The sequence below is a fragment of the Diadema antillarum genome, unplaced genomic scaffold (genome assembly GCF_040938485.1).
Source record: "Diadema antillarum isolate AM-2024a unplaced genomic scaffold, OU_Dant_1.0 seq00000203_RagTag, whole genome shotgun sequence".
Taxonomy (NCBI): domain Eukaryota; kingdom Metazoa; phylum Echinodermata; class Echinoidea; order Diadematoida; family Diadematidae; genus Diadema; species Diadema antillarum.
Genome location: NW_027271262.1, coordinates 2,299,750 through 2,327,130, shown reverse-complemented (window position 1 = coordinate 2,327,130; position 27,381 = coordinate 2,299,750). Strand labels below are relative to the sequence as shown.

The window sequence follows — 27,381 nt, the reverse complement described above, 5'->3', positions numbered from 1 at the left end:
GAATGATATTTTTTTTAAAAAAAGGTAATGGAAGAGTGGATCGATGCCACGCTACGCAAGAATTTGTGAGGAAGTCCTAGTAGAAAGTAAGGTACAACTACGATAATTTCAGTTGAGACTTCATAAATGCAATTTTTGTCACTCTGCTCTGGAAATGATGGTGTAATTTGGATTTTCCTTGGCTCCTGATTGAGAAACAGTATCCTCATTAGTTTTAGTAATTTTTTCCCAGCTATCTTCAGAGTGTCCATTTCATAATCCAATGTTTTGGGTACATACCTGGGTACTTGTCGAAACATGCGGTTTTCAATTTCTCTCACGTAATATTGATGTTTATCATTTGTTGATTTCACATTTCAGGTGTCCAGCAATACCCCACGTTGCAGTGAATGTGTGTTTAATGATGAATGAAATTATAATACAATGCTGTATTTCTCATGTTACAATTTACAACGTAGTTTCACTTTCACCAATATAAAGCAAGGATGATACCTAGCACAGCACCAAACTATGCTGTACACTTGCCAGACGTGCAAAAGCAAGAATGAATTACATATGCTGATATTCATGTTGAAGTGATTTTTTTTTGGTTTCATTTACTGTTACTATTTTTCTTAAACAAGCCTTTTATTATTATCAGTAGTAGTAGTAGTAAATGACCTCACCATTTCTATAACTCTATAATAACGCTGTTTTTATCATCAGGATTATTTCGAATACTTATTTCAATCTGTATTGTGCATGTAATGATCGTCTGTCCTGATTCCTATCTTAAAATCCATGTGGATTGAGGGCATTTCCTGGATCTCATGATATTTGTCGTTAATTTTAGTATGACGTGCGAGTTTTAGGACCATAGGCCTTCCTAGTCAGTTACAAGTCAGCGTTGTACCTCATGTATGAAATGCTATATCGTATTATGATTCCCTAGAACACTGACATGGGCTTGAATGAGAGTGCTTTTGTCCATAAAGCAATCCTATGGGTATCATGGAGATTTGTGTTCTTAAGTGATTTTTGGAGAGAATGATTATCCATGTGGTGGAATCACACCTGAGATAATATTCCTCTGATATGATTGTCCTGTGATAACTACATGTAAATGATTCCAGGGTGATCATTTTTTTCTCTTTTTTGAGAATTTATGCTACTATTTTTCATAAACAGACATACTTACCTTTGGAACGAATATCTGAAGGATAATTCCTACTCTACATGATGGTTCAGGAGGTAATTACCAGAGGTTTATTGTATGGAAGAATTCATCATGCTTGTTCTCTGATGCATTGGTCATATTTATTTTGATAATTGTGCATTTAGTATGCCAACATGTTTTGTCACTCTGTGAGTCGGTAACCAGTGGTGATTATTTTCCATAAAACGAAGCCTGGCTGAAATCAAGGTTCCAGCATGTTCCTGTCTGCATGGTAGGGGCACAATAGTAGCATACTGTAAAACGAGGAATTTTCGCGTGCATTTTAATTTTGCGAATTTCGCGAGCACCAAAATTCGCGAAATTAAAATGCACGCGAAAGTTTTTGTCTACACTACATGCATTGAACGCCAGTGGCAATTCGCGAAAATTTCATGTCACGAAAAAGGCTGTCGGCTCCAATTCGCGAAAATTTCATGCCGCGAATATATCATGTTTTACAGTATTGTCTCAAGTCACGTGAGACAATTATTCGCAAGGAAGTGTTATTTTTGTCGATGCATGGGGTAAATGTCAGTATTTTTTTTTTTTGCAACATGATTATAAGTGGCAACGGTTAATACATGTATAGTGATTAAATACATGTAGTGATTATTATTGCTAAAGTTAGTGCCATTAGTAGACATGAGAATCAGTAGCAGCAGTATTTATGAATATTATTGATGTTATTTTTATGTTATATTCGTTGTCATTACAATCATTTTTACAATCATATACTGTATATGATGTTTTGGGGATTATGAATGCCAGTATATGGCATTGAGAGTATGATACTTGATATATGTACATGTACAATGTATTAAAGCAAAACTTTCAATCTAAACTGCTGTGTTTTGCCTCTTTTGGTATGTGAATCTCTTCGGTGCAATTGTATGCCATGGCCAAATCTATTGCAGTAAAATCAGACAAGTTTTGTCATTACATTATCTAACTTCAAAGAAAGTCATGGAATTTTTAAATTTCACAAGTTAAACCCCCAATTGTGATTTTCATGGTCGCAATGACAAGGCGGTGATCCAGGCTCAGTTGGTAGCGCGTCTGCCTCCCAATCCATATGACCAGGGTTCGATTCCCGAGTCTCGCTGAGCAATGTTGTGTGTAATCATTACTCATTGTACCACTCTAGTCAGAGGCGGAACACTATGTCTCTTGGATGGGACATAGTACTACAATAGAATGGAACTGGACCTCACGGAAGACCAGCTAGTGCAGCTGTACACGGGCTATCCAGCCATCTTCTAAAATACACACCGTCTTAACAGGGCTTTTCTCTCGGGGGGATTTTTCAGTGGCCGCTATAGACAGGTGGTTGCTATAGACAGGTGGCCGCTAAGGCAGGTTTGACTATATGATCGTCTGATGTAAATGGAAGCTCTACCCGCTTGTTCGCTTGGATGTTTCTGTATCCATTACAGCCAACTTGAATGTGGTGTAGAATCGTCCTTTAAAACAACAACAAAATCATATGACTGCCATGGCAGTGTGTGCGATGGATTAGAAATTTTATGCCGCGAACCTGTGTTTCCTGCGATCAGATAATCAGCGGTAGTGGGCTTGTTTCTTTGCCCTGAGCTGTGCAAGCTTGATCGATGGGGAGCTCCTTCTCCACCCGAGGGATGTAGCTGCGTCGCTCAAAAGAGGGAGGTGCCACCTCCCTGCTCAAAATGATGACAACACAATTGTAGTCAGGTGCGCGTAGTATTCATGAGAGGAGAAAGAATAGGAGTGACTATAGCTAGGGAGAAGGGAATTCGAAAGAAGGGAACGTCTGATTAGCATGCTGTCTGTTACATCAACATCAGTAATTATCACCACAATATCGCTGATCAAGTCATTACCTCCGCCAGGGAGGTCATGTTTTTGCCGGCATTGGGTGGTTGGTTTGCAAAATAACTGAAAAAGTCATGAACGGATTTGGATGAAAGCGGCGACACTTTCCTATCAACAGCCCTCCCCTCCCCTCCTCCCCCCCCCCCCCCCCTTCCCTTCACCAGGATTCAAAATCTGTGTGGGCCTTCTCACTTTGAGGTATCATAATCACATAGAGAAATATAGATGTATAACATAGTGATGAATGGTAGCTTGATAACATTTAATTACAGGTAGCTGTGTCTACGATATGTGAGCATTTTTTAATCTATACAGGTATGATGGTTGCGAATTAATGCAAGCACTCGAATTTAGAAGAGACTGTATGTTTGATTCGGAGTACATTACGAAAAACAAGTGGAAAGTTTCAGCAAATTCCAATCTCCTGTATAGTGATACATGAAGTCTCAAGAGTGGGTGGGAGAAGACTTATCCCCCAACCAAAAACAGGGGGGAAAAGGAAAGAAAAATGAATTAAAAGGCTTTTTTTTTAGTTAAACAGGTTGATTTACATGGATACCAAATAAAATAATTGAAATACATATATTATTCTGTTTATTTTACAGTATTTTCGTAGCTTAATTGCTATTGATAATTGAAATAGCCTTAAACGACTCACTGAAACTGAAAATCCGAGCACATACTACTATATTATTTTTCACCCATCATAACGAGTACAGTGTAAACTAGGTCGTGTAATATCATGATGATTACAACGCTTTCATTTCCCTTGGCCGTCGGCTTTTGCTTTTCATTCACCCCCATGAAATACGTTTTACTGTAGTTAAATAGCACACACTGACTTTATTCCCCGTATTAGCTTTTGAAGAGTTTTATTGCAGAATGAGTTAAGCGTCATTTTTAAACATTTCAAAGTAAGTCCATCATCAAATACAGCAAAATTAAACCTTTCCCGTAATACCTCACTTGTGACATAACAAGGAATATTCTAGAAGTTATGATTTAAAATATCCAGTATTTCCTCTTTTTTTAGCAGCGTTAATCACAAATATCTTAATTTGGCAAGAATGGAATTAGCTCGTTTTACTATAAACCTCTTCGTTTCTCCCACGTAGAGTATTTCAATTGATGTAGATGCAATATCGACATTAGGAATTATACTCTCGGAAAGACTGTAGATATTAGACCAAAAAGAAAAGTGTAGTGGACAAAAAATAAATCTTTTGTACAATACAAATTATCTTGGAGAGATACTTAATCACCTTATATACATATCATTTAATGATATGTAGAATACCTGCTTATCTGGGTATCACCATGACCCATAGAGGGTTGTTAAATGCTGCGTTTGGCTGCATGCTATGTTGCTGCTAGCTTTCGATGTGTCACTAAAATTACATGTATCAGAGACAGAAAAAATAATCATTTAATGCGTATGCAAACGAGTCACATCTTTTCGTGCGATTTGTCCATCGATTGTGAAATTGCCTTTTCTTACTCCTTCCTTGTCTTCTCCAACACCAATATAGGTTTTTCAGCGCGCTTTCTTCTTGTAAGAACCGCAGACATCCAGCTTACGGTGTTTCCAAGTGGTCTGAACTAGTTGGCAACAATAACAGTTTGCGAACACAGAGAACGTGATAGCTCGCCTCGGTAAGTTTCAACAATAAGAATCACCCGTTATCCTCGGAACAGAAAAAGAAAATAAAGACGTAAACTTTCTCATTGATATCTCTCGTGGAGTGTAGTTATCCCAGTGAGACAAATAAATGAAGCGTGACTACAGGGGGGCAAGACCAAGGAAATGGGGGGGGGGGGGGGGGTGGTGGTGAGGAACTAAAGAGGGATCCCCGTTTGTCTGAGGGTCGCGACCGTAACTATAGCAGCGGGCTGCCGCCACAAGGGGTAACGTCTGCTTGCTGTGTCTACACACGCGTTCTGTACCACTTCCATTCATATGAGTTGTAATCCTGTGGCGGCCCCACTCAAAGTTTATACTGTCCTCCACAAAGTACGCGTCATCATCGGGGATTTTTAACCTGAATTTGAGCAGTTTGTCGGCTTCTCCTCTAAATCTGTCAGGTAAGATGTAATTTTGCTTTCAAACTGATATGTCAGTATATTCTGCTTCTTGTGATTTGTTTTCACTGGGCAAACATTTTCATGTTCGTGTGATATATGTTGGTTTACATGCACCTCCTATGTTTACTCGATAATCATTGGGTGTATACAGTCATGTACACTCGTCTTTAGAAACATCGGATTTTACAGTTCATGTTCATGTTCATAAGCTACTCTGAACAGGGACTTCGTGAAAACTTTGTTAATCCTAGTGTATTCAGTAGACTACATGGATGAACTTGATCCAACCAAACTTTCTGTCGATTGCTTCTATGACAAAAGTTTTCCAAACAGATCTACTCATCAGAAGCTTTTCTTGTGAGATTGACTATTTTCTGAACGAATCGGGAGAAATTTGTCAAGCAGCCCGCATAGCAGGATACATTGACCTGACTCTTCTGACGTTTGTTGAAATAACCTATGTTTTCCTTCTATCACGGATGTAGTAGCTTCAAATAAAATGGTCGAACTTTACTGGATGCACATAATATTGTACACGGGCAATACATCAACATTACATCATTTTGGCACTATATCAACTCGGCCCTAAAACATAGATATGATATTATGCCCCTTCTGGCGTTTGGCGGTACTCAACATGTCTTTGTGGCCTATACCGTCGAATTTTAGCTTGAAGTTAACGCTTAGACATTACCACAAAATGTGTACCGGTAAACATTCTATCATACACTGTGAAGATGAGGTGGAAGTTGTCCACCACGCAGTTCAGAATGCAAAGGAAAATATCACACTAAAAAAAGTAAATAAGTTGTCAAATTTCTATTCAAAATAAGCTACACTCATCTCCTCTGCACTTCTTTGACGATGACGATGAACTTATCAACGTTAATGGCGGTTGTATCCATAACACATTATAGACAGTAATAATAACTCCAATTCCTTCATTATCTGTAGATTTTACGACAAGCTCGACAAACTTGATGAACTTATCATCTCTATATTGTACAGACTCCTTCGTATTCATATACACAAACCTTATAACTTCATAGGTGCTGATGTTGTAACTTGTATCAATTGCGGTAGCATGCCTTTCGTTAAATGTTAATTGGATGACGTCTCCAATAGACAATATTTTCTAACTTTATCAAGCACACCCCGAAGTTCCCCAAAACCCAACTCCAACTGCGCATGCACACACTCATCTGTTCATACAAAATGCATTCCTCCTACCGAAGCCCACTGGTTTCATTACCTTCAGTATTCTGGAGGCACCCCGATGTCTCTATTCAAACCAGGAAGAGTGTAAACACTCATCTTCTATTGTGCTCTGTGTTTACCTAATGTCTTTGTAGTTTGTTCGAGTATTTTTAGTCCCCCCAAACAGAGAAACTCAACAAGTTGCTTTAGGCATCTTATCCTAGCAAATACAACAATTGGTAACACTGAAAGGGTTTCTGCTAGTTGCTGCAAATGGGGGAGGGGGAGGGGGAGGGGGAGGGGGCATTGGACTGGATAATTATTTGCTGGAGTATCTAGGGCCTATAATATAACCGTTTACCCGCCAATCCTTAATTCTTTTCCCATCGGATTTTGAAGGAATTCTGCCATCTGTCTTTTGTCCCCTTCAGATACTTAATCATCTCAGATGTGTATATTGACATGAAACATTGACCTACTAACTTTCGCAGTCGTGTTATGCTTTAATTATTGTAGTTTGAGACTTATTCAAATGGCTCAATCTCCTCGTCTTTTTGCTCATAATCTAATTATTTGCTAGGAACTCCCATTCCCCTTATTAGCTTGGTACTTTATACCTCTCTTATCTTTCCCACTAATTTTACACAGGTTTAGAGTCATGCGCTTACCATCTCTTATGATTCTCAATTCCCATATCGTACAATTATGTCGTTACCAAGGTGATTAGTGTACAAGAATATTCACAAACAAATCTGTTCTTATAAGGCAACTAATATGACTACGATACAACGCTACTAAATACATTCATGGCTACGTTCTAACTTCCAGGCACTTCATCTACTAGAAGGGTTGCAGATCTTGATTCATCTCGAAGAAACCTCTCGCCCACCTCTCCTTGCACGCAGGAAGCCTGAACGATGCCGCACGCCAAGCGGGATCTTATTCGCTTCGCCGTCCACCAGCGCGATGACGACCCGACCGAGATCGTGGCCCATCTCGTCAAGGACGGTGATGACTTCGACAAAATATGCGAGCAGATGAAGGAGAAAGGTTACTCGCTGTGCGAGTCGATGAGGAGTTCACCGTTCAGGGCGCTTACCGGGGAGGCGTTCTACCTCAGGCTAGTCGGTAAGTGTGACGTCTCTCAAGGTTTGCACGTCATAGTAAGACTATACTATAGCCATAGCAACGGTAAAGTGTTGGAAGAACTGATGTGAACACGAAGCTGATGGATATGGAGGAAGATGAGAATCTAGATGAAAGCAGGAACTTTGACGACGAGAAATGTCGGAGCAAAAGAGAGTGTCCAATTTGAAGAATGGTATCTAGGAGGGAAGTGTAATGAATTACTTTTTCTTGTATTTTATTTCTGTTAGTTTGTCTTCACGTGTTACAAGTATCTATGCATAAATGGAAGAATATTTTAGTCTTTGCACTGAGTCGCAAGCGAGATGTGGACGCAGTTGCATAACCTCAATCATAAAAGAGTTACAGGTTTCTATATTAGAACAGATGGATCATCAACATAAGAGATTTTGTTAGTTCGAAGGTTATGACTCTTCGTATAAGGCAGGGATAACGGTTATACCTGCCTCTAATTCTGCATGTTTATACAATTTGGAGGAGTGATTAAAAATAACTAATGCTCGTGTTATCACGTTTGATGCATAATATGTTTCGGTCAATTTATCACAAACATCGTACCATACAAAAACTTTGCAACAAAGCCTGAAATATAAGGAGATATCACTATTTTTCTCAATACACCATAACTGTATAGACGGTTTATTCTAGAAACAATTTTATCATAACTATTGTTCACACTTTGTATACATGTATTCAACAATATTTAACATTGATTATACTGATTAACATTTTACATTGGTCGTTTTTATCCCTAGCTCACATTTTAGAACTATTTTGAAGTACTAAAGCCGGGCTATTAACTGCAATTGGTAAATGATGCCTTGAAGTTTCTGCACGGTGTTAGTGTAGAGTAGCACCTCATCTCTTTTATAAAATCAAGTTGGCACTTAACATTTGCTGTATAGGGGAGCAAATGGCTGTAAATATTAGCAGCATATCGGTGATATTCTCAATGCCTTCCTTTCAAATGTCATTTAAATCCCCTACCAATGTAAAGCCTGAGATACTGCCGAAAGCAAGATACCAATAAGTTGTTCACAATCATGTCCATCTGTTTTGTTACATTACGGCGGTGACAATTTCATTTGATAATAAGTCATAAATATTATACCCCCTTCCCTCCACCAGAAAGAAGGGAGGGGGGGGGGGGGTTCAGCAAAGTAAAACAAAAAAAGGGGGTTAGTAAACAGACAAACCAACAAAAGGAGTTTTTCCATTCACTGTAGTATGTAACAATCAATCAACGTATACGATGTTGAAATGTGTCTAACTGTAATCAATACAAATTGTCATTGTACCATTGTCTTCAACTTCTAGGCGACATTAAAGTCAACACGTTCACCGACAACAGCTATCGGAAGGATCGATTCCTTGTCAAGTACATTCGCAACCGACCCAACCGGAAAGACTTCTTTATAACGGGCGTCTACAGAGGGCGTTACCAGCCGGAGTATGCTGGAAAGGCCCTTCTCCACCGCGTCACGCTGAATGCCGGTACGACAAATAAAGGCAACGGCAGACAGTACACACTCAACAACTTGGAAAGCGTTCTGGGCAACATTGCCTCCTCCAGCAAGCTCGTACTATTCAAGGTTAGAAAGTTCGGCAACCTCTTTGAATGCTTCCCAGTAATATATAGATATATAATTATGTCCCCTCACCTTTTAACATTTCTAAATCAAGCCACGCATGTTTCTACAGATTTTCTCACGATGGCAATGTCTACTAATAATCTGTCGTGATGGTGGTCGCTGACATTGCTTGAAGTGATTTCGACATCTAACTATCGAACGATGGTCTTTCCAGTAGTGACAATACATTAATAAACCGGAAACGACATTGTGCAGATAAGATATATATGGGCAATACATCTCCACGTGTACTCTGAGTTTACCTTCATGTCCGCAAGCTAAGAATATAAAGATTTCGCACTCTTTGAACTAAACCTCTCTTGACTTTCTTTCTCGTGATTTGCACCAGGATCAAGAAGTACCAGCGCCACCTGACGTTCAAGAGGAGTACAGCGACGAAGACCTTACCAAAGGTATATCATCATCATCTGAGGGAAAAAAAAACCCAAAACGAATCCGCTGAATAGCAGTTCTCCTTCCGGACACAAAGTTTGTCTACCTTACCGTTTGAAGGCTCGAAGGACAATTTTTCATAAAGCTTTCAGTTTTACTTTAACACCTGCTTACTTTGTCTAAGCACATTAAAGCAAATAAGTCTTGGGGTTATTTTGTGGCTGATTATCATTTTTATTTTGTCCTCATAGAAATGGCAAATCTAAAGCTAACTTAAAATTAATTTATTATAAACTTGAGAAAGATTGTATAGACGAAGTCATGAAATTTTCTCAAGATACATAAAAAAGGTATCCAAAGTTGTCAACCTAAGAAGAATACATTACAGGATCAGTTAGAAGTGTAGCGATTGAGAGGCCTTTTATAATACTGTATGCAACCTAAATAAACACTTGCATATCATAATCAAAGCAGGACTCGAATGAGCGTGAAATTTTTTAAAACTGGGGCCGTGCCTCGTAAAATTCTAGTAAATATTTATAAGACTGATTTTTTTTTTCTTCGAATTGTGTAGAATCAATGCTCTCATGTTTGCAAGTGTATCAAGTCTATTACAGTAAGGCTTTCGCCGCGCACAAAGCTTCATCTTGCTTTTCCAAAATTTCATAGCAATATACGCATTATTCTCATCTCATGATACATCTGACAGCGACAGCGACTACCACGACAGCTACACTGTATTTTGTTATCTTCTAGAGATATGCGACGCATATTTCGGCTATTCTTTTCGTATTCTAAGTCAATGACAAGTTACCTTTAATAATATTGAAACCATCTTAAAGATTTAAAACACGTTACCCCGAATGAGCTAAAACGTAGTTGCCAGTTGTAGTCGATCACACATTGGCATTTCCATGCTCGTGTTAGTTGAAGTAACCGTGTAGATATATACGATTTTCTACCTGGCAATAAAATAATGTAAAATTAGTTATCCGTTGATGTCATCGTTGAATTGCTTCGGAATACTATAACCAAGAGAATCTTCTTTTCTATTACTCTCTAATCCCCCTAAAAGATGTTGTTCTGCGCACCATCTCCAAAGACATCCCAAAGGACTTCTTGATGCCGCTGTGCATGCACCTCTTTGGTCTGAGCGAAGTGGAGGTGCTCAACCTCGGCATGCTGCCGCACCACCGCGACTTCGATGAGCAGCGCTACGGCGTGCTCGACAAGTGGAAGAACGAGAAAAGTGACAGCGCCACCTTTCGGTCGCTTATAGAAGCTTTCCACGCGGTCAAGATGAAATCTGCCGCACACACGTTGGATCGAAACCTCCTGACAGAGAATCGTAAGTTTAAGCCGAATTAATATATCAGTAAGAGAAATAGAAACGAACGAGCAAATAGAGAAAGAAGGATAGAAAATAAGAAAGAGAGAAAAATAAAACAAATATACATGAGGATTGAGTGAGTGCAGCAATATTAGTAGAGCAGCGAAGTTTGAGGGAAATCGGACGATCCGTTGAAAAGCTTTGCATTGCTAAATTTTCGGCGCAGCCATCGCTGGATAAGAAGACTAAGTATTACAATTCGGGTCGTCACGTACGTACAACGATGTTAAGAAAATATTACGATAATTCAACAATATTTCATATTTTTATTCAATGAAATGTAGAACTACACATTCCTTTGAATTTTTTCTGACATAAGTTTAGGGAAATAATCATTACTTCCCGTACTTTCTGCAAAAGCTAAGTCAATTGCTCTTCCATGATGGTAGAAAAGTGAAAATATATTATGTGGAATTTTCCTTGTATTACTGTACATTGTTGACTATAAATGACGTTACAAAGGAGTAAACTCCTATCAGAATGTAGTCCTATCTGTAATTAAGATTATTGATTATATACTGTTATACCGTTTGTTCGCCTTAACACTTGAAGGTCTACGAAGGGTTGCCAAGCATTTACCCGCAGACAGCCAACCCTTAGCCGATGCTCTAGGCGTCAACCTGGATGAGGTCAAGCAGTGCTTCCATCTTGAAATGGCAGAGTTCAAATACCAGGTCAGTAAGGTTTCGTTCTTGATGCTCTTTTTTTAAATCCCTTCCCGGGTATTACTTGGAAAAAAGAGAAAATATACATGGTATTCTATATTCAACTGAATTTAGTTGAAGCTCTTGTCCTTCGGACAAGGGAACATAAAGGTACATGTACCGGTAACGTGCTTTCTTATATGCTAACACACTCACAATGTTTTCTTGGAGACCATGTCAAACAAATCATGATATATACCCTAATTACTTGTACCATCACATTATAACACTTGTTGTTTGTATCTTTTTTCCCCTATACTAGTATTCAGGAGTCATTCAACGTGAAGTGTAGTTTTATGATGAGGAATTAAAGTTGTGCATTAAAACTGACACTGTTTAGACAGTAGGAGAGTGAGAGATATATATGAAAGTGCAACGACATTTAGTTTATATGAATTAATCACTGACTGATTTCATTATTCAATCAGATCGTCTGGCGGTGGCGGGAAGACACACATCAGAAGCTGAGAGGGAGGGCTAACCATTCTCTTCTCCTGAGGGCGCTGCGCTATATTAATCTTCCACAGGTCGCTGAGCAAATCACTGATATGACGTCAGTTGATGTCAGAGATGGTGAGAATTCCATTCTTTGTCACTTCTCAATAATTTTATTGTGTGAAATACTGAGATAATCCAGGAAGGTGAGAGGAAATTTTGTCTCACCTCCCTGGATAAACATTCTTTGAGACACTTTAACAAGGCTTGACTGGACAGGAATGCTGAAATACGCAGAAACATGATTGGTATTAATTCGCAACATGATTTACCATGCTTTCAATGGTCAATAATTAGCTGAAATGACCACCAAGACTACACAGTAGTTAGTGGAAAGGAAGAAGACAAAATGTCGTATCTTTTTGTTATAGATATTCATCCGAATATACAGTGTTGATATGAAATTACATACCGGGCTGTACAGAAATATGTCCAACCCGTAAGAACAAACAGCGATAATAACTCCGACAACATCAAGTTGTTCAAAAGGAATGCTATAACCATTACTACTAGGTGTCGCAGTGTAGGGGAATATGAGACGATAATCATATTGTGAAAACGACTCAGTTTGCATCCATATTCGTCCCTTATAGTCGTGGTGCTGCGCACGGTGACAAAGGACATAAGTCGCGAGAAGATCGTAACACTGGTAAAGCGGTTTGGCCTGACCGACGACGAACTGACCGAGATCACGCGGGGCTACGGCCTGGACTTCAACAAGCGGCTCTTCTTGCTCAATGCCCTGGTCAAGTGGAAGGAAAAAGGCGGCGACGAGGACTCGCGGTCGTCGTACGAAAACCTCATGGCCCACATGGAGGACATCGGGTTCGGCCAGAATCCAGCCATCCTCGACGAACACCTCATCAACGACAAACGTGAGTCCCAACCTCCTCCCTTTGAAATTTCATTCTGGACAACGTCTTCAACATTGCGCACTCATATACGCGAGCGCATATAAAGAGATTCTTGCAGTATGAATCTACGCGGTATAGTGTTCGCTCATTATTAATTTGTGTACTGTCTCTGTCTCTGTTTTCATCTTATCGTATATATATGTACACACACGCGGATACCATTTCATGATCAAGGTCACGCTCAGTAATGGTGGGGTTTGCATTCGAGTAGTATGTGATGGTGACATCAGCATTACAACCGATATTTTAGAAGGAACTGAACACATAACTGAATGAAAGATACAGTAATTGTTACATGCATCACGTTTAAATATAATAATGGTCGATTTAGGTTTTGGTTGGCCACCAGTCAAAAAGCTACGGAACAGATTCAGTAAGGCTTGCTTAGACTCAGCTTTTTCTTAAAAAACAAACAAACAAAAAACACAAACAAACCAAAAAACAAAACAAAACAAACACACAGAAAAACGAAACAAAAATGAAAACTCTGCGGGACAATGTGTTGAGGGGGTTTACAAAAACATTCAAGACCAGGATGGTGGGAACAAGATTTACACTTCTCTAATGAGACCATGTGAAGCGCTGACAACTGCATTTACATAGTGATTATCTCACAGAGCATTCATCAATAAGCTAGTATTTTTTTTTTATCAAGCGCGTTCCTCAAAATCAGAATGGGTCCATGCATGGTTGTCTGGATGCCTAAGATATTGAATAAAAGGTCGCAAAATATATATTCTTTCAAGTTTCAAACCATAAAATGGCAATATCGATAAAGTACAAAAATAAAGAAGAAGTGAGAAGATTCGTAATCCGTAGTCCTCGTTTTGACTTTCCCCTGTTCTGTTAACCCACCAGGTCTCCGATTCGTATCGACGTTGATACCAACGGACAGCATGCAGGCACTGGCGGACGAACTCCACGTCGACACGGCACCCATGCACATTCCGGCGGGAAAGGAAGCGGCCCTGCTCGGCTATCGTCTGCTGACTCGCTGGAAGGAGACGCGAGGGAAGTACGCCTCACACACGGAACTCATCAGCGCGCTGGACAAGGCCGAGCTTGGCTCAACGGTTGACGTCATCGACCGGCTGGGATCTGTGGACATCTCGAAAGGTAAGAAACAACAAAATACTCTTTCTAAACACAAGAATGAAATGATGATACTGTACGTTATGTTAGTAGGACTGTACTATAATGTTTAGTGGTCTTTTGAAAGTAGCCACATTCAAACATCTCTATAGGATCGCAATACTTTCCTTCTACATTTATCTGTATCATTGCATATCTATTTATTTGTAGGCATCATGAATTACTACAGAGTTCCCTTCAAAGAGGAGGCAAATGATATTGTGTTTAAGCCCTAATGCAATATCTCTTAATTCGCTTTTACACGTATATCAAAAGTGTGTCTGCGCGTGTGGATACTATTAATCTCTTCCAATTCGTGTATATCAAAACCGGACTAATGATGGACCTTTGGCAACAGTATCGCTTCTGATGAAAAGAAAAAAAACAGCGACAAGCAAACTCGTAGAGAATTGAAAAAAAAAACACAACTCCAGGACTTTTGGGTTGTTGACCCCTTCCCACCAGTAGCAGTTACAAACCCACCCCACCCCCTTGAAGCAGTCAGCAACTGTACACAGAGTACCAAAGTGTGGTGCCACAGCCATTTATCTCCATGGAAACTGGTTCAAAACAGCCTCACCTGGCTCGAATATCTGTAAAAACTATTGTTGCTAACCATGCTCGCACCTGGTTCCAACGTTCCTACCTAGGCTTGAACAAAAGATAACAAAACATCATCACTTTTGTATTCTTTCCGTGTTCGTCACTTCGTATCGATTTTACACGAAAAGGTTACAATGCTAATTCAGCTAGAGGGCGGACTCCGTAACATCTATACTTTTATGTGGGGACCTCGTATTTCATCCGCCGTCGGGGCATCACCATTGCCCAGTGCAAGCGAAAAACTGAGTAGCTCTATGACCCTTTATTGGACTGGTTGAGAAATGCAGAAACGTGCCGAATTTCCAAAAGGGATATGTACGTTTTCGAAGAGTTTGTACATTGAATTCTTATTCATAACCAGGTAATGCAAAGTACCAGTACATTGTGTTGGAAAAATGTCAACATGTAACACTTGGTGTGTTCCTCTGCAATGATATCGCCAACAAGTTAGTTGCTTGAAGGAAAAAAAGTACACTGCATATTGTATGGGAATAATGTTGATAGAATTCTATGCGCGTGAGCGATGATATGTTTATATACACATATCGTCGTATTTGTAAAATACATCTGCAAACTGCAGTGTTGTTATAACTAGAGTACAAACTTGTACCTGTTGTGTCACACATGAATTCTGTAATGCAAAGTTATCTAGTGGGAAGCAAACAGGTGATATACACATAAGAAGTGCCTTTTTGGTAGAAGCACTAAAATTCTAGTAATGTGAGGCTATTATCCCATAATTCATAATAAGGCACTTTAATCCTGCTTGACCCTTCTTTTCCCTTATCTACTTTTTTTTTCGTTTGTAAATTTACTTCTATGGTCCAAAAAGGCTTGTTATAACGAGGATGTGTCATTATAATGATAATCATCCTTTAGATGACTTAGCGTCCATTTCTTCAAACCGCAGGATTGTTCTGCATAATAAGTTTTCTTATTATGTTCATATCATATCGTTACTTTTCTTATCTATGAATTTACGTTTCAACAATGACCATTTCAAGCACATAACACTTTTCTCCTTAAATGAGGGTGGTTTGGATATGAAATGTATGTGTGGAAGGTAATGACAGAAGTGTATACAGTAACAGGTCCATTTACATGTAGAGAGCATCCTTCTACCTTAGAAACATGTCATCAATTCAATTTGAATGAATAGGTGAATTGTTAAAACCCGTCACGAAGCAGTGCTCCAGATAAGCCGTCTTAGCTGACCAAATCCGCAAATTCTCTGAGAACTTACAAAGCGCAGAGGAGAATGATGCCCTATAGCAGCCTGTAATCACATGTCTCGTCCCACCATATATGGCATTGGCAGGAATAATGCTGACTTAACTTGGCTAGAGTACTTTTATACCTCTGAAATATCAGTAAAACCGTTCAGCAAATCTACACTTTAATAGTTTTGACGGACGCTTATGATTGTAGGCCACCCAAAGCCGGCTCGCAGGGTTTTGACAAGGACTGTCAGTTTGTGGGTTGCAGGGATGGTGATGCGCAGAGTTGCAGAGGAAGTTTTCCGTGATTGCTTGCATTTTAAGACTCGAGTTACCACCCCCCCCCCCCCCCCCCCCCCGTGTTAAATCTGTAAGGACTGCCTCTGGGTCAGTACAGCATATACGAGACTTTTATAGAGGCCATTATCTCATCTGTTTTAATTATCATTGTGTTTGTTGTTTACTGTAAAAGTTTTATGACTTTGTTGTTCTGATTTTACTCGAAAGAATGAAGGTCAACGTGAACAGAGTGTGGAATGTAATAACAATCCAAACAGGTCCGCAAGGTTTTAGAATCTAAAACCGGAGAAATGATACGGAAGCCATGTAGGCAGCTTACATGGAACCATAATCTTTAAATTGGCCTCGAAATGGCAGTCGTATCATGTGGCTGTTAAGCATATCCGTATTGGATTAAGAAAAGGCCAGAATTCTCACGATTTTATTTCGAGGACTCGATTCTGTGCCTTGGATTATGTATTTTTTACTATAAGAACGCAATACCCCGTCCACATCTTAACCACATTGAAAAACCAAACCAAAAAGAAAAACAATCAACTTTATAGAAAATGTTAAATGTGTGATATTTCATGCCCATATGAAAAAACGTTAGAGTCTCATGATAAAAATAACTATTTTAAGTGAACTCTGGATGTTCTTTTAGATAGCTTGTATCATTTTCAAATGGTTATGGATTTCATGATATAAAATTGAAATGATACTGGTCTTGTGCTTGGATTAGCAGCGTTTAAGCAAATGTCACTTTTCAAGTCTGGTATAGGTTTTCCTTGTTGAGCTGAATACTGTACTGAAAGTAAAAATTGTGCAATCATTTTTTCCCAAGGTGCGATGAGTGAATTTTGTCTACGGTACGTCGGTTCATGGGTTCACATCAGCCGGGCGCACGAGTGGCCGTCGGTGGTTCAGAACATCCCTTCCCAACTCGTCCAGGGGCTCGATGACCGCACCGTGGCGCAGATCAAGCGAGAGCTGCGGGACCCCCAGGAACAGCTCTCTCGGGCCCTGGTGCTCTGCCGCAATCGCAAGATCATCGCCTCGGCCGGAGCCCTGTGCAATCGCCTTATCGCCTGCGGTTTCGAGAGGGCCGCACTGACGCTACTAGATGTCTCGCGGTCGCAGTATTACAGGACCACATTACGCCTCGACCAGGGACCCTACGGCGGGATCGACGGCATCGGGGAAGATGATGGCGAGGGGGTAGAGGAGGAGGAGGAAGGAGAAGAGGAAACGGAGTGAAACTTTCCCTGAACTTCAATTTAATTTGAGAATAATTACATGTATTGTGATCCTTGGAACAAAAAAGAAAAGTGATTTGCCCGAAATATTTGTAGTGATGCGATGTAAAAGAGAGAGAGAGAAAAAGGAAAGACGAGAGAGAGAGAGAGAGAGAGAGAGAGGGAGAGGGAGAGGGTGAAAGAGAAGGTATATCTGTTTGTGTGTGTGTGTGTGTGTGTGTGTGTGTGTGTGAGTATGTTTTATCATTAAAGAAAATAGTGCGTGTGTGTGAGCGCGCTTATCCTATACGCATGTGTGAGAGAGCGTTGAAGACTATTGTTATGAAAACTATCTTCACACTCTTTTCCGGGCAGTAAAGACCTATTAATTCAGGCCCTGTCATGTAATCATTTTCACTGTACAAAGATATTGCCGAGATTTTATGGGTGAAGAATATTTAGCTGCCTTCAAGTCACAAGTTTTGAAAGGGTTGAGGAGGAGTATTCCTATGTTCGTTATGATTATACAGTATTATACAGCGTAGTTAGAATAACGAATCTGTTAAACGCGGAAGTGCTTACTGTCAACAATGTCGACATGGCAAGTGTTTGTTGTGGCGTCTTTTGTGTGAATTTGTATGTTCGTGTGTGAGTAAGGAACTTGATCAGAGGTCGAAGACATTTTTGTTTGAACAAATGTTGTTCTCTTCTGTCAAACCCGAACGTACTTTGACTCAATCATTAGTTCTCTGTCATTCAGCCTGAATTGTCCTGTCGAAGTCACATTTCAGCAAGAATTGATAGCAGAAAGAAACAGAGAAACTTTGGCCTGCCAAGGAACTTGGAAGGATATTCAGTTTTGAATTATATACTCTGCTCTAACGGATTTAACCGTCTGGCCCGACAGGTTCTTTAAGAAAAACAAAACAAAACAAAGCAGAGTTTCCATCATGTATTTTGTATTAGGAAATACGTGTTATTCTTCTGCATGTGTTTAGTACTCGAAGTGTGTCGAACGTTACATGTGCACTTTGTTTATTCTTCAAAAGAACATAAAGCCTTCTACGTATCGTGAAGTTTTATAAATTTGTAACAATGTAAAGTGTATCCGAATGTTTGTTCAAACGTGCTTTGCCAAATCGTTGCCAATTTCCAAATTTAATTTTCTTGTGTGCTATAATCATAAACAGCTATTCACCAATGACTTTAAATGTACTTGACTATTATTGCACATAACATATTCCATAATGATGTAACAGGTATGGACATTGTATGTATTGCCTCTGTGGTTTTATTAGTGTATTTACTTTTTCTATGGGCTATTTTCCTGATGCCAATGGGCATAGGCAAAGAGAAAAATGAACGTGCTTCAGAATAAATGTTAACACTTGCCGGGTGTTGCCCAACTTACTCAACTTGCCTAATATCTTGGTGAAAAAGCCATCATGCGTGGGACTGATGCACATTCTTCTTGTTTTTTTTTTGTATTCATATTATTTTGTTCATCTACATTACTTTTTTTTCTTTAAGATTTGTTAATCCACTTCGTACGACGTTATGATGACATTATTGCTGTGTATCTTTGGGGCACAAACAAAAGGCAAACTATAATACACACGTGTGAACCAGCAGTAAATCAACAGAAACTTACAACCATGTTACAGTTGGCATATTTTCATCTGTTTGTTACCGCTGATGTCGCCTTCAGTGGAAGTAGAGCTTACATACTACTTTTTTTTTCACTTTGTTGACAATCTGCCTGTACATCTCTGAAGAAGTTACAGAGCATCTATGCTGTCTTTTTAGAAAGACGAAAACCAAACAAACAACCAACAATGAAAAAACAAAGCTTTGTTTATTTCATTTGCAGAGGTGCACGATTACAACCCCGAAACCAGATTGTTTTCATGTCATGTTTTGTCCGTGCAATAGCATGCATTCACCTCATGTCATGTCACGTGATCATATAAGCCGTCCTGAACCAGATATACCGCAATAAATCATTGGTTTGATTTCTGTGCCTTTATCAACACAGTCTTATTTACGAAGTATTCAATCATTCCATGAAGATGTGCGTGTGTGTGTACGCGTATGTGTGTATGTGGATACGTTAGAGACCTGTTTGGTTTTGGGCACTGTTTTTATGTTAATGTAGGGAGGTGTGAGAAATGGAGTGCCAAGTCTTTTTTTTTTTCAACACAAATTTCCCGTGAAATACTGAAAATTGTTTGAAAAATTCAAAGTTTGAAACATGCAATCATTTTCTTCTCGCAATACACAAATCGAAATAAAAACAACAACAACAACAACCAAATAGTATAATTATGTCCTCTGGAAAACTTGATATTTTCTACGATGAGCACATTTGCGCATGTTAGTTCTCTATCTTTCGAATCTTGCATATTTTGTTCTCTGAAATGTACTCCATAAAAGCGTGTTCCCCTGTGATATTCTACTTTTTGCTGCTAACCGTGTATTTCTTACCCTGCGTTTAATTCGCTGCTCCCAATTCAAACCACACATATTTATTGATGCCTGCACATTAAAAGAGAGCGAGCTGCAGCAATGGAAAAGGTGCTTTAATTCAAAGTCAAGAGATATCTAGTGTTGCCTGCACATTGAAAGAGAGAACAAACTGCAGCAATGACAAATCTTTTCAGCTGTGAAAGTGCTAGTCCTGATTACTGATGCTAAAAGGAATGTTAGACATCCATTGTGATGCTTTAGAATCTAAACGTGATGTGCTTACACGGATTCCGAAGAGTTGTCACTCCATCTAAAACACCTCCCTGGTCTGACCCTATCTCGCCACTGACATGATGATTTCAATGCCCTGTTACCTTCGATGAAACTAATCAGACTTGTGTAATCATCCCGTTCCCTCTATTAAGAGGCAAATCACTCTGTCCCTCGGATAGGACGTATAAGATGGAGGTATTATCCATCGCATCACAATATGATTGCATAAGTAGTCTCGTAATAACCTTGTTACCACATTAACCTCGTTTTAGATACTTTCAGGGTAAAGTGGTTGTATTGCCAACTTAGCAACTAAAATATGATTTTATAAACATAATTATTTGTATACAAACAGGAGGGGTGTTGCGAAGTGCTGATATCGGGGGAGCTTTAGACATTGAATGACATTTCTTCGTCATCCATGCACAAACATGTTTGGGTTCTAAGCAATCAAAATTTCTCTTCACATTGAAGTCATGCTCAGCACCGCGCTGTAGCTCCAAGACAAAATTTAGAGAGGGGAAAAATACCAGGTACAAGTTAACATGCGTTTGCATTGCATAGTTCCTTTGAATTTCATAATGAAGTTTATATATTTTAGAATTTAAAAAAATGAATGAATTTCTTTAGAATAGTTTATACAAACACACATGCATTTCTGTTCTCGTATAAAATTAAATGAAAATGAGGTCCTCTCAAAAGCTTGAATTAACGAGCTTTAGATCTGCGACGTGAACGCTAAGCCCCCGTTCCACTATGCCGTTCTCGCTACGATTTGACAAAAAGCCGGTTCGGAGATATACAGCTCATGTGCACATGGGTACAAATGACCATTCATTTTTCGCAGTTGGTTAGGCACTTCACTAAATTCAAAGCGACATAATGCAGCAGCTTGCCCAACATAGCAATTTATGAAACTCGTATTCTAACAAAGAATGAACCTGTGTAGATGAAGTGACCAGGATGGTTTGTCAATCAACACTTTGGGAAGCATCTATTTCATAGTGCTGTTTTGAATACATTAACAAACTTTTTCTGTTAACATTGCCAAATACCAGGCTTGCTGTCAGGTGGATGTACTGTCAGGCAATATTTATAAGGATTCCATGAATAATCATAGCATTACAGTTGCTTATCTCAGTGAAATTAAAAACCCGGGCCCTGTTTCATAAAGCTGTTCGTAAAGTTACGAACAACTTACGAGTGACTGGTGATCAGTTCCTGTGCTGAATTATGGAAAATCTGGTAAGTATAGCAGTAATATTAGCACATCAGAACTGATCACCAGTCGCTCGTAAGTTGTTCGTAACTTTACGAACAGCTTTATGAAACACCCCCCAGCTTGTCTCTCGGCACAAATGACCTTTTTCTGCTCATGCTCAAACTGGAATTCCGAACTGGCTTATTTTCTCAGATCGGGAAGGATCGGGTAAAACCTGAGCCGATCTGGACACATACAATGTTAGAACGTTCTAAGAACGCTGCAGTTACGACTACCACGTGCTTGCCACGCTCTTACTACGATGATCGGGAATGAAGCATTACGATCTCTGCCACTGCAGCTACGCTTTAGAACGATGTAACTATATCTGTCAGTGTGATGTTGCCGATGTTATCCGATTGATGCACGCTGTTATCTACGCTCTGAACGATCTATACGATCTTATCACGCTGTTATACACCGTTCAGAGAGCTGAAAAGTGCCCGATGTGTCCCGATGTACCCAGATTCGACTGTTGATCTGCAGTCAGTCAACTTATTAGCTTGCAGAACCGAAGAAATATACTGTGGACTCCGAAGAGGCTCCTCAACTCACGGTTCTTTTGCAGCAATGCATTGTTATAAAACAAAGACGTGCTGATTTTTTTTTTCGTGCTGATTTTTATAGTCGTACAGTTGTAGATGATTTCATATTCTTAAGAATTCTGCTATGTCCTCTTCCTCCTCTTTAAGCTTTTAAGTGTTCTTTACTTTTGCTGTTAAACGTGTTATTTGTACACTGCATTTTGAATCGCTGCCCTAATTCCATATTTATTGGTTGTTGCAAGTACGTACATCGATTGCTGTGAGAACGCTAGTCCTTAATACTGATGCGCTCTTCTGTCAACGCACCTGGGCCCCGTTGCATAAAACTTACCGTTGAATTTCAATGGTAACTACCGTCAAAATTAGGCATCACAACCAATCAGCATCAAGGATTCTAAAATTTACCGCTAATTTGAAGACTTACCGCTAGAAAGGAGCGGTAAGTCTAGCGGTAAGGGTTTTATGCAACAGGGCCCTGGATACCATAGTCCTGTCGTTAGAGCATAACTTCTCGGCAGTGAACCACCTGCAGTTCGGGCATTTAGGTACTCCTCGGCGGTGTATAAAGGGCATGGCCAGAGGAGGAACTGTGTAATTGTTCCTTCTGTATTAACACCTCCCTGGTTCAAAGCAAGGATGTACAGCTGTACTAGGCGACTTGGTTCAAAATATGACACGAAATTATGCACGTCTGAATGAGAAAATAATGTTGATTAATAATGCAACAGTAATGCAAGCAAGACTAGAAAGTTATGGCAACTAGCCTATACATTCCTTAGGCTGCGTTCACATAGAAGTATACTATTCGGGTATTCGGGCTCGTTTTTCGAGGGCACGCGAATAGCTTGAATCGAACGATAGGATTTCCTCACACCGGTTCACATAAGAGGGCACTATTCGAAAGTACGAATAGCTGCGAAAAGTATAGCAAAGTGGGAATCGAGGTTGTTCGATTTTCTTGCAGCGTATACCGTCTCTCGTTTATGAAATAATGACACTTTTGGTCTGGATTTGCCCTTAGCAAAAATAAGCATGTAGACTGACATTCTGATGCAGTTTAGAAATTGTTAATAACATTTGCTGGGATGTAGGAGGAAGAAATCCTCACTGCATGGGATGGTGAGTTGACGGTGCGGGTGGCGGTGTATTCGGTGCCCGAATACCGAATACCGAATAGCGAATAGCGAATGCCGAATACCGAATACTTCTATGTGAACGCAGCCTAATTATACGATATCAATAGTGGAAATGTAATTTATATGTTAATACATCAATGAATAATCATGTGAATATGATGTATAATACAAGAAAATAAGTACGTGTTAGCGTATCATCCATCCTTATTAGCATGGTGGCCTTACGTTTACGTTATCACTTTCGAGTTTATACCTTTGCTTCCCTCCCTTTATTTTTATTTAGGTGATTTATCCTCATGAGAATCACTTGCCACTTATAGCCTCCTCGCCTGCTTGGGATACTGATGTCCATTGATTACGTCCAATACCAATGAATGGAGCACTGCTTGGGTGCTTCCATAGAAATGTAGATTACAGTACCCGAGGAGCACGATAGTACATGTAGAGGACAGTGAACAATGGAAGTGTACTCGAAATTGTATTTTGTCTTCGGAGGTAGTAATACAGGCCTACTCATCGTCCCAGCTATAGCACTAAACATGTTCAGTGACATGTATCAAGCCGAGTCAATTACATGGCATGAAGGACGAATACTTGGTCGGAGCTGAGGTATAGTCATTAGAATAATGAGGGAAAAATCTGAATAAACTGCATGACCCCGTCTCCAACTGACCCTTTATACTGCCTGTAATAACCCGCCTCTTTTCAGAGATAAAATAAATTATGTTTTTGATGGCTACGGTGGGGTACCATTGACCCGCAGCCCCCCGCCCCTTTAAAGATGGTAAAATGTCCCTGTAAAATAGTCCCTGTAAAATAGAGACATAGCATGGTATAGTAAGTAACCATGTATGAATCAATAGTTTTTGTTTTGCTTAATTCTTTTATAGCTCTTAGATGTTATTTTGGGAAATTATAACACAAAGGCTATTAGGTTGTTTCCCCCGGAAATAACTGTGATACTCCTCTGTGTAAATAATGTATAATGCATTGAGGGCGGGGTTTATTGATGAGCATTGTGTGAAGTGGATACTTCATGTGATTACGCGTTACTTATAAAGAGAAAGGATGACACTTTTGCAACTTTGCCATTTGTTAAAGGGGAAAGCTAGTAACTGATCAGTGGGAATCAGTGGAAATGCTGAGAGATGATTGGTCCAATCCTTATGTGATTCATTCAAGAGTTCATTGTATATCTATTGTTGTGTGAAAATGATTTGCTTCAGAACGGTCTCATATTCAAGTAATGTGCAGATTAATGCTCCGTCACTGACCAGGGACGCTAACCTGGAAGCATTAAACTGCACATTACTTGAATATGAGACCATTCTGAAGCAAATCATTTTCACACAACAATAGATATACAATGAACTCTTGAATCAATCCCATAAGGATTGGAACAATCATCTCCCAGCATTTCCACTGATTCCCACTGATCAATTACTAGCCTTCCCCTTTAAGTCATGACATTGTAAGTCATGACATATTGTAAGTCAGGGCTGACAACCAACATGGATGCGGAGCTCGCATTCTTACACACAGTGCGACCAAAGTAATTACCGCTCGATTTCTTTAACGATCGATCGCCCCGTCACTGATGTACAGGCATGCTCACCTGGAAACATTAAACGGCACACTATACTTGAATATGAGACCATTCGGAATCAAATAATTTTCACACAACAATAGATATGTACTCTTAAATGAATCCCACAAGGATTGGACCAATCATCCCCCAGCAGTCCCACTGATTCTACTAGCCATCCCTTTTTAACACAAACAACGTTTTTAGTATTCAATGACTTCTCCTATTTGTCTGTTTGTTAAAGGGTGTGTACAGTTCTGGTCGAGGTGAGGATTTAGCCTCTAATAACGTTTTGCCAGATATTCAGAAACCACTCTATGAGATGTCTAAAAGAGCATATGTATGCAATAAGTGGTATCAAAATTTTATTTGATGAAAATCGGTTTTGAAATGGCGGAGATATCCAAAAACAAAGTGAAACAAAGAAATCCTAATAAAAGGCGTGGCCTGTTTCTTTTATTATCATCACTTTTTTTTGGATACACCTCAGCCATTAACTTGAAAACCAGTTTTCATCAAATAAACGTGGAATCTTTCTTAAAATTACATGCTCTTTCATATTTCATAAGAGGTTTCTCAGTATCTCTCTTAGAAATGTTCAAAACATGAATCCCCACCTAAACCAGTACTGTACATTCCCTTTAAGCTCTAGGAAATATGTAGGCTGACTGCAGGCAGTCGAATGGAGGGAAATACAATAAGTTCCGGAATGTTGTGACATTATTCACTGCATGCATAAAGGTATGCACAATAAATGGTTCACGTTCATGATGTGTGTTGGCCAGACGAAAATGTATGTTTGCTGATCATTGTAGCGTCTCAACAATGGATCAATACATAGGTCCTACGTATTTGAATTGTGATCCTACGACTGGCATGACTGGTACAAATTGCCTTGATGAATAAAACATCAATTTGAAAAAAAAAATAAGTCTCTTATTTGAATGCACACATCATTATCTCCACTCAGCATGCATTGTTGTTAATGCACATGATAACATACGTACGTGGGTAGGTTACAGTTCATTATTCCGAAGGTTCGTTATTCCGAAGGTTCTTTAGTCCGAAGGTTCGTTATTCCGAAGGTTAGTTATTCCGAAGATTCGTTATTCCGAAGGTTCGTTAATCCGAAAATGAAACAAAGCTCGTTATTCCGAAGGTTCGTTAGGACCCTGTTTCTTTTCGGATCAACGAACCTTTGGAATAACGAACCCTATTTCATTTTCGGATTAACGAACCTTCGGGATAACGAACCCTATATTTCATTTTCGGATAAACGAGCCTTCGGAATAACGAGGTAGGCTTAGATAATAATAGTAGATCAGGGGCGGATCCAGGATTTCTGTAATGATAGGGGTGTCTTTACAAAATGTATTTCGTAAACACATTAATCCTTATAACATTTTCACTGAAGATAGCAGCTGGTACAGCTGGTGAAGCTGGCAAAACTCGGGTGTGACAGGCCTATTATTGGTTTTGCTTGTAGGGAACATCCTCTTATGTTCAGACCTTTTGTTAGTTTAAGAGATCTGTTGATGTATCCCCGAGTCCGGAATTTCGTGTGTCATGTGACAATGTTGACTTTCTAATGCAAACTTTGCATGTGTACTCATACGACGAATTTGCTAACTCACAACACCGCCAGCCAGCGATCCAACCCTATTTTTCTAGCTCAGTGTCCTACATTGCCCATGAAATGCCGCGCCCACGTCTCTCCATTCATGCAATGAACCGGACAGAGACGATTGTCCTGCGTTTGATTATGTACTAGCAGCACCCGTGGAAATCCACGGGTCTGAGGGGTTTTATTTTTTATTCTCATAATACGATTTTGCACATTTTTATTGAAGAAATAAAAAGAAAAGTCTTCTCATTCTTTCGTTAATTGTGCTGTCTTCTAAATGACCACCCTTCCCAGAAATTTTATACTTGTAATACATTTTTGTAGTATATGCCAGGCGATCCGGTCCATTGGTAGGGATCATTCCCGCCACTACTTGCTTTTATTATAGAACTTGAGTTTCGAGGGGTTATTTGCACCCGTTGAAGTCCAACCGTTGTCCTGTTGCCCCTCACCCCTCCCCCCCCCCCTCACGCACACACACATTTCCACCTCCGCAGGGCAAAAAACAAAAACATTCAGGGAAAAATTACCAAAAACGCAAATGAGATTCACCGAAAGTTCTGCCCACAGGTTGTTCCCGTCGAAACGGGAAGATATTAACACTATGACTTTGATTACCCCCTGCTCTTGCATCCACGCGGGCACCCACGTTATGAGAGAAAAATAAGATATTTTCGTCTTCATAATTTTGCTCCCTCCTTTTTGTTTTTAATCACCAAAACTTGGCTTGATATATCATATTAATATAGAACTACATCTGCTTCAGATTGTACATTATCATAATTAATATTAGGCCTACAATTATTGCTCCTATTATTGTTATTATTATATCATCATTATCATTATCCTTATTATTATTATTATTATTATTATTATTATTATTATCATCATCATTGTTATTATTTGGGGAGGGGGAGATCATAGTCATCAGGTTTAATAGGCACCCGTGGGAGTAGGTTCTCACGACCTCGTATTTTTTTTTCTTTAATATTTTTCCCATGTTATGGAAGAAAGAAGAATATATACATCAC

General features: G+C 39.5%; 1 protein-coding gene across 1 annotated transcript; it reads left to right on the top strand.

Annotated features, from left to right (window-relative positions):
• Positions 1 to 7,239: 7,239 nt before the first annotated feature.
• LOC139728858 (uncharacterized) lies at positions 7,240 to 17,482 on the top strand. Its single transcript, XM_071639798.1, has 9 exons — positions 7,240 to 7,450; positions 8,786 to 9,060; positions 9,449 to 9,512; positions 10,568 to 10,840; positions 11,435 to 11,556; positions 12,015 to 12,159; positions 12,675 to 12,956; positions 13,854 to 14,111; positions 17,070 to 17,482. Exons 1-9 carry the CDS (start codon positions 7,240 to 7,242, stop codon positions 17,480 to 17,482), a joined length of 2,043 nt encoding a protein of 680 aa, XP_071495899.1.
• Positions 17,483 to 27,381: the final 9,899 nt, after the last annotated feature.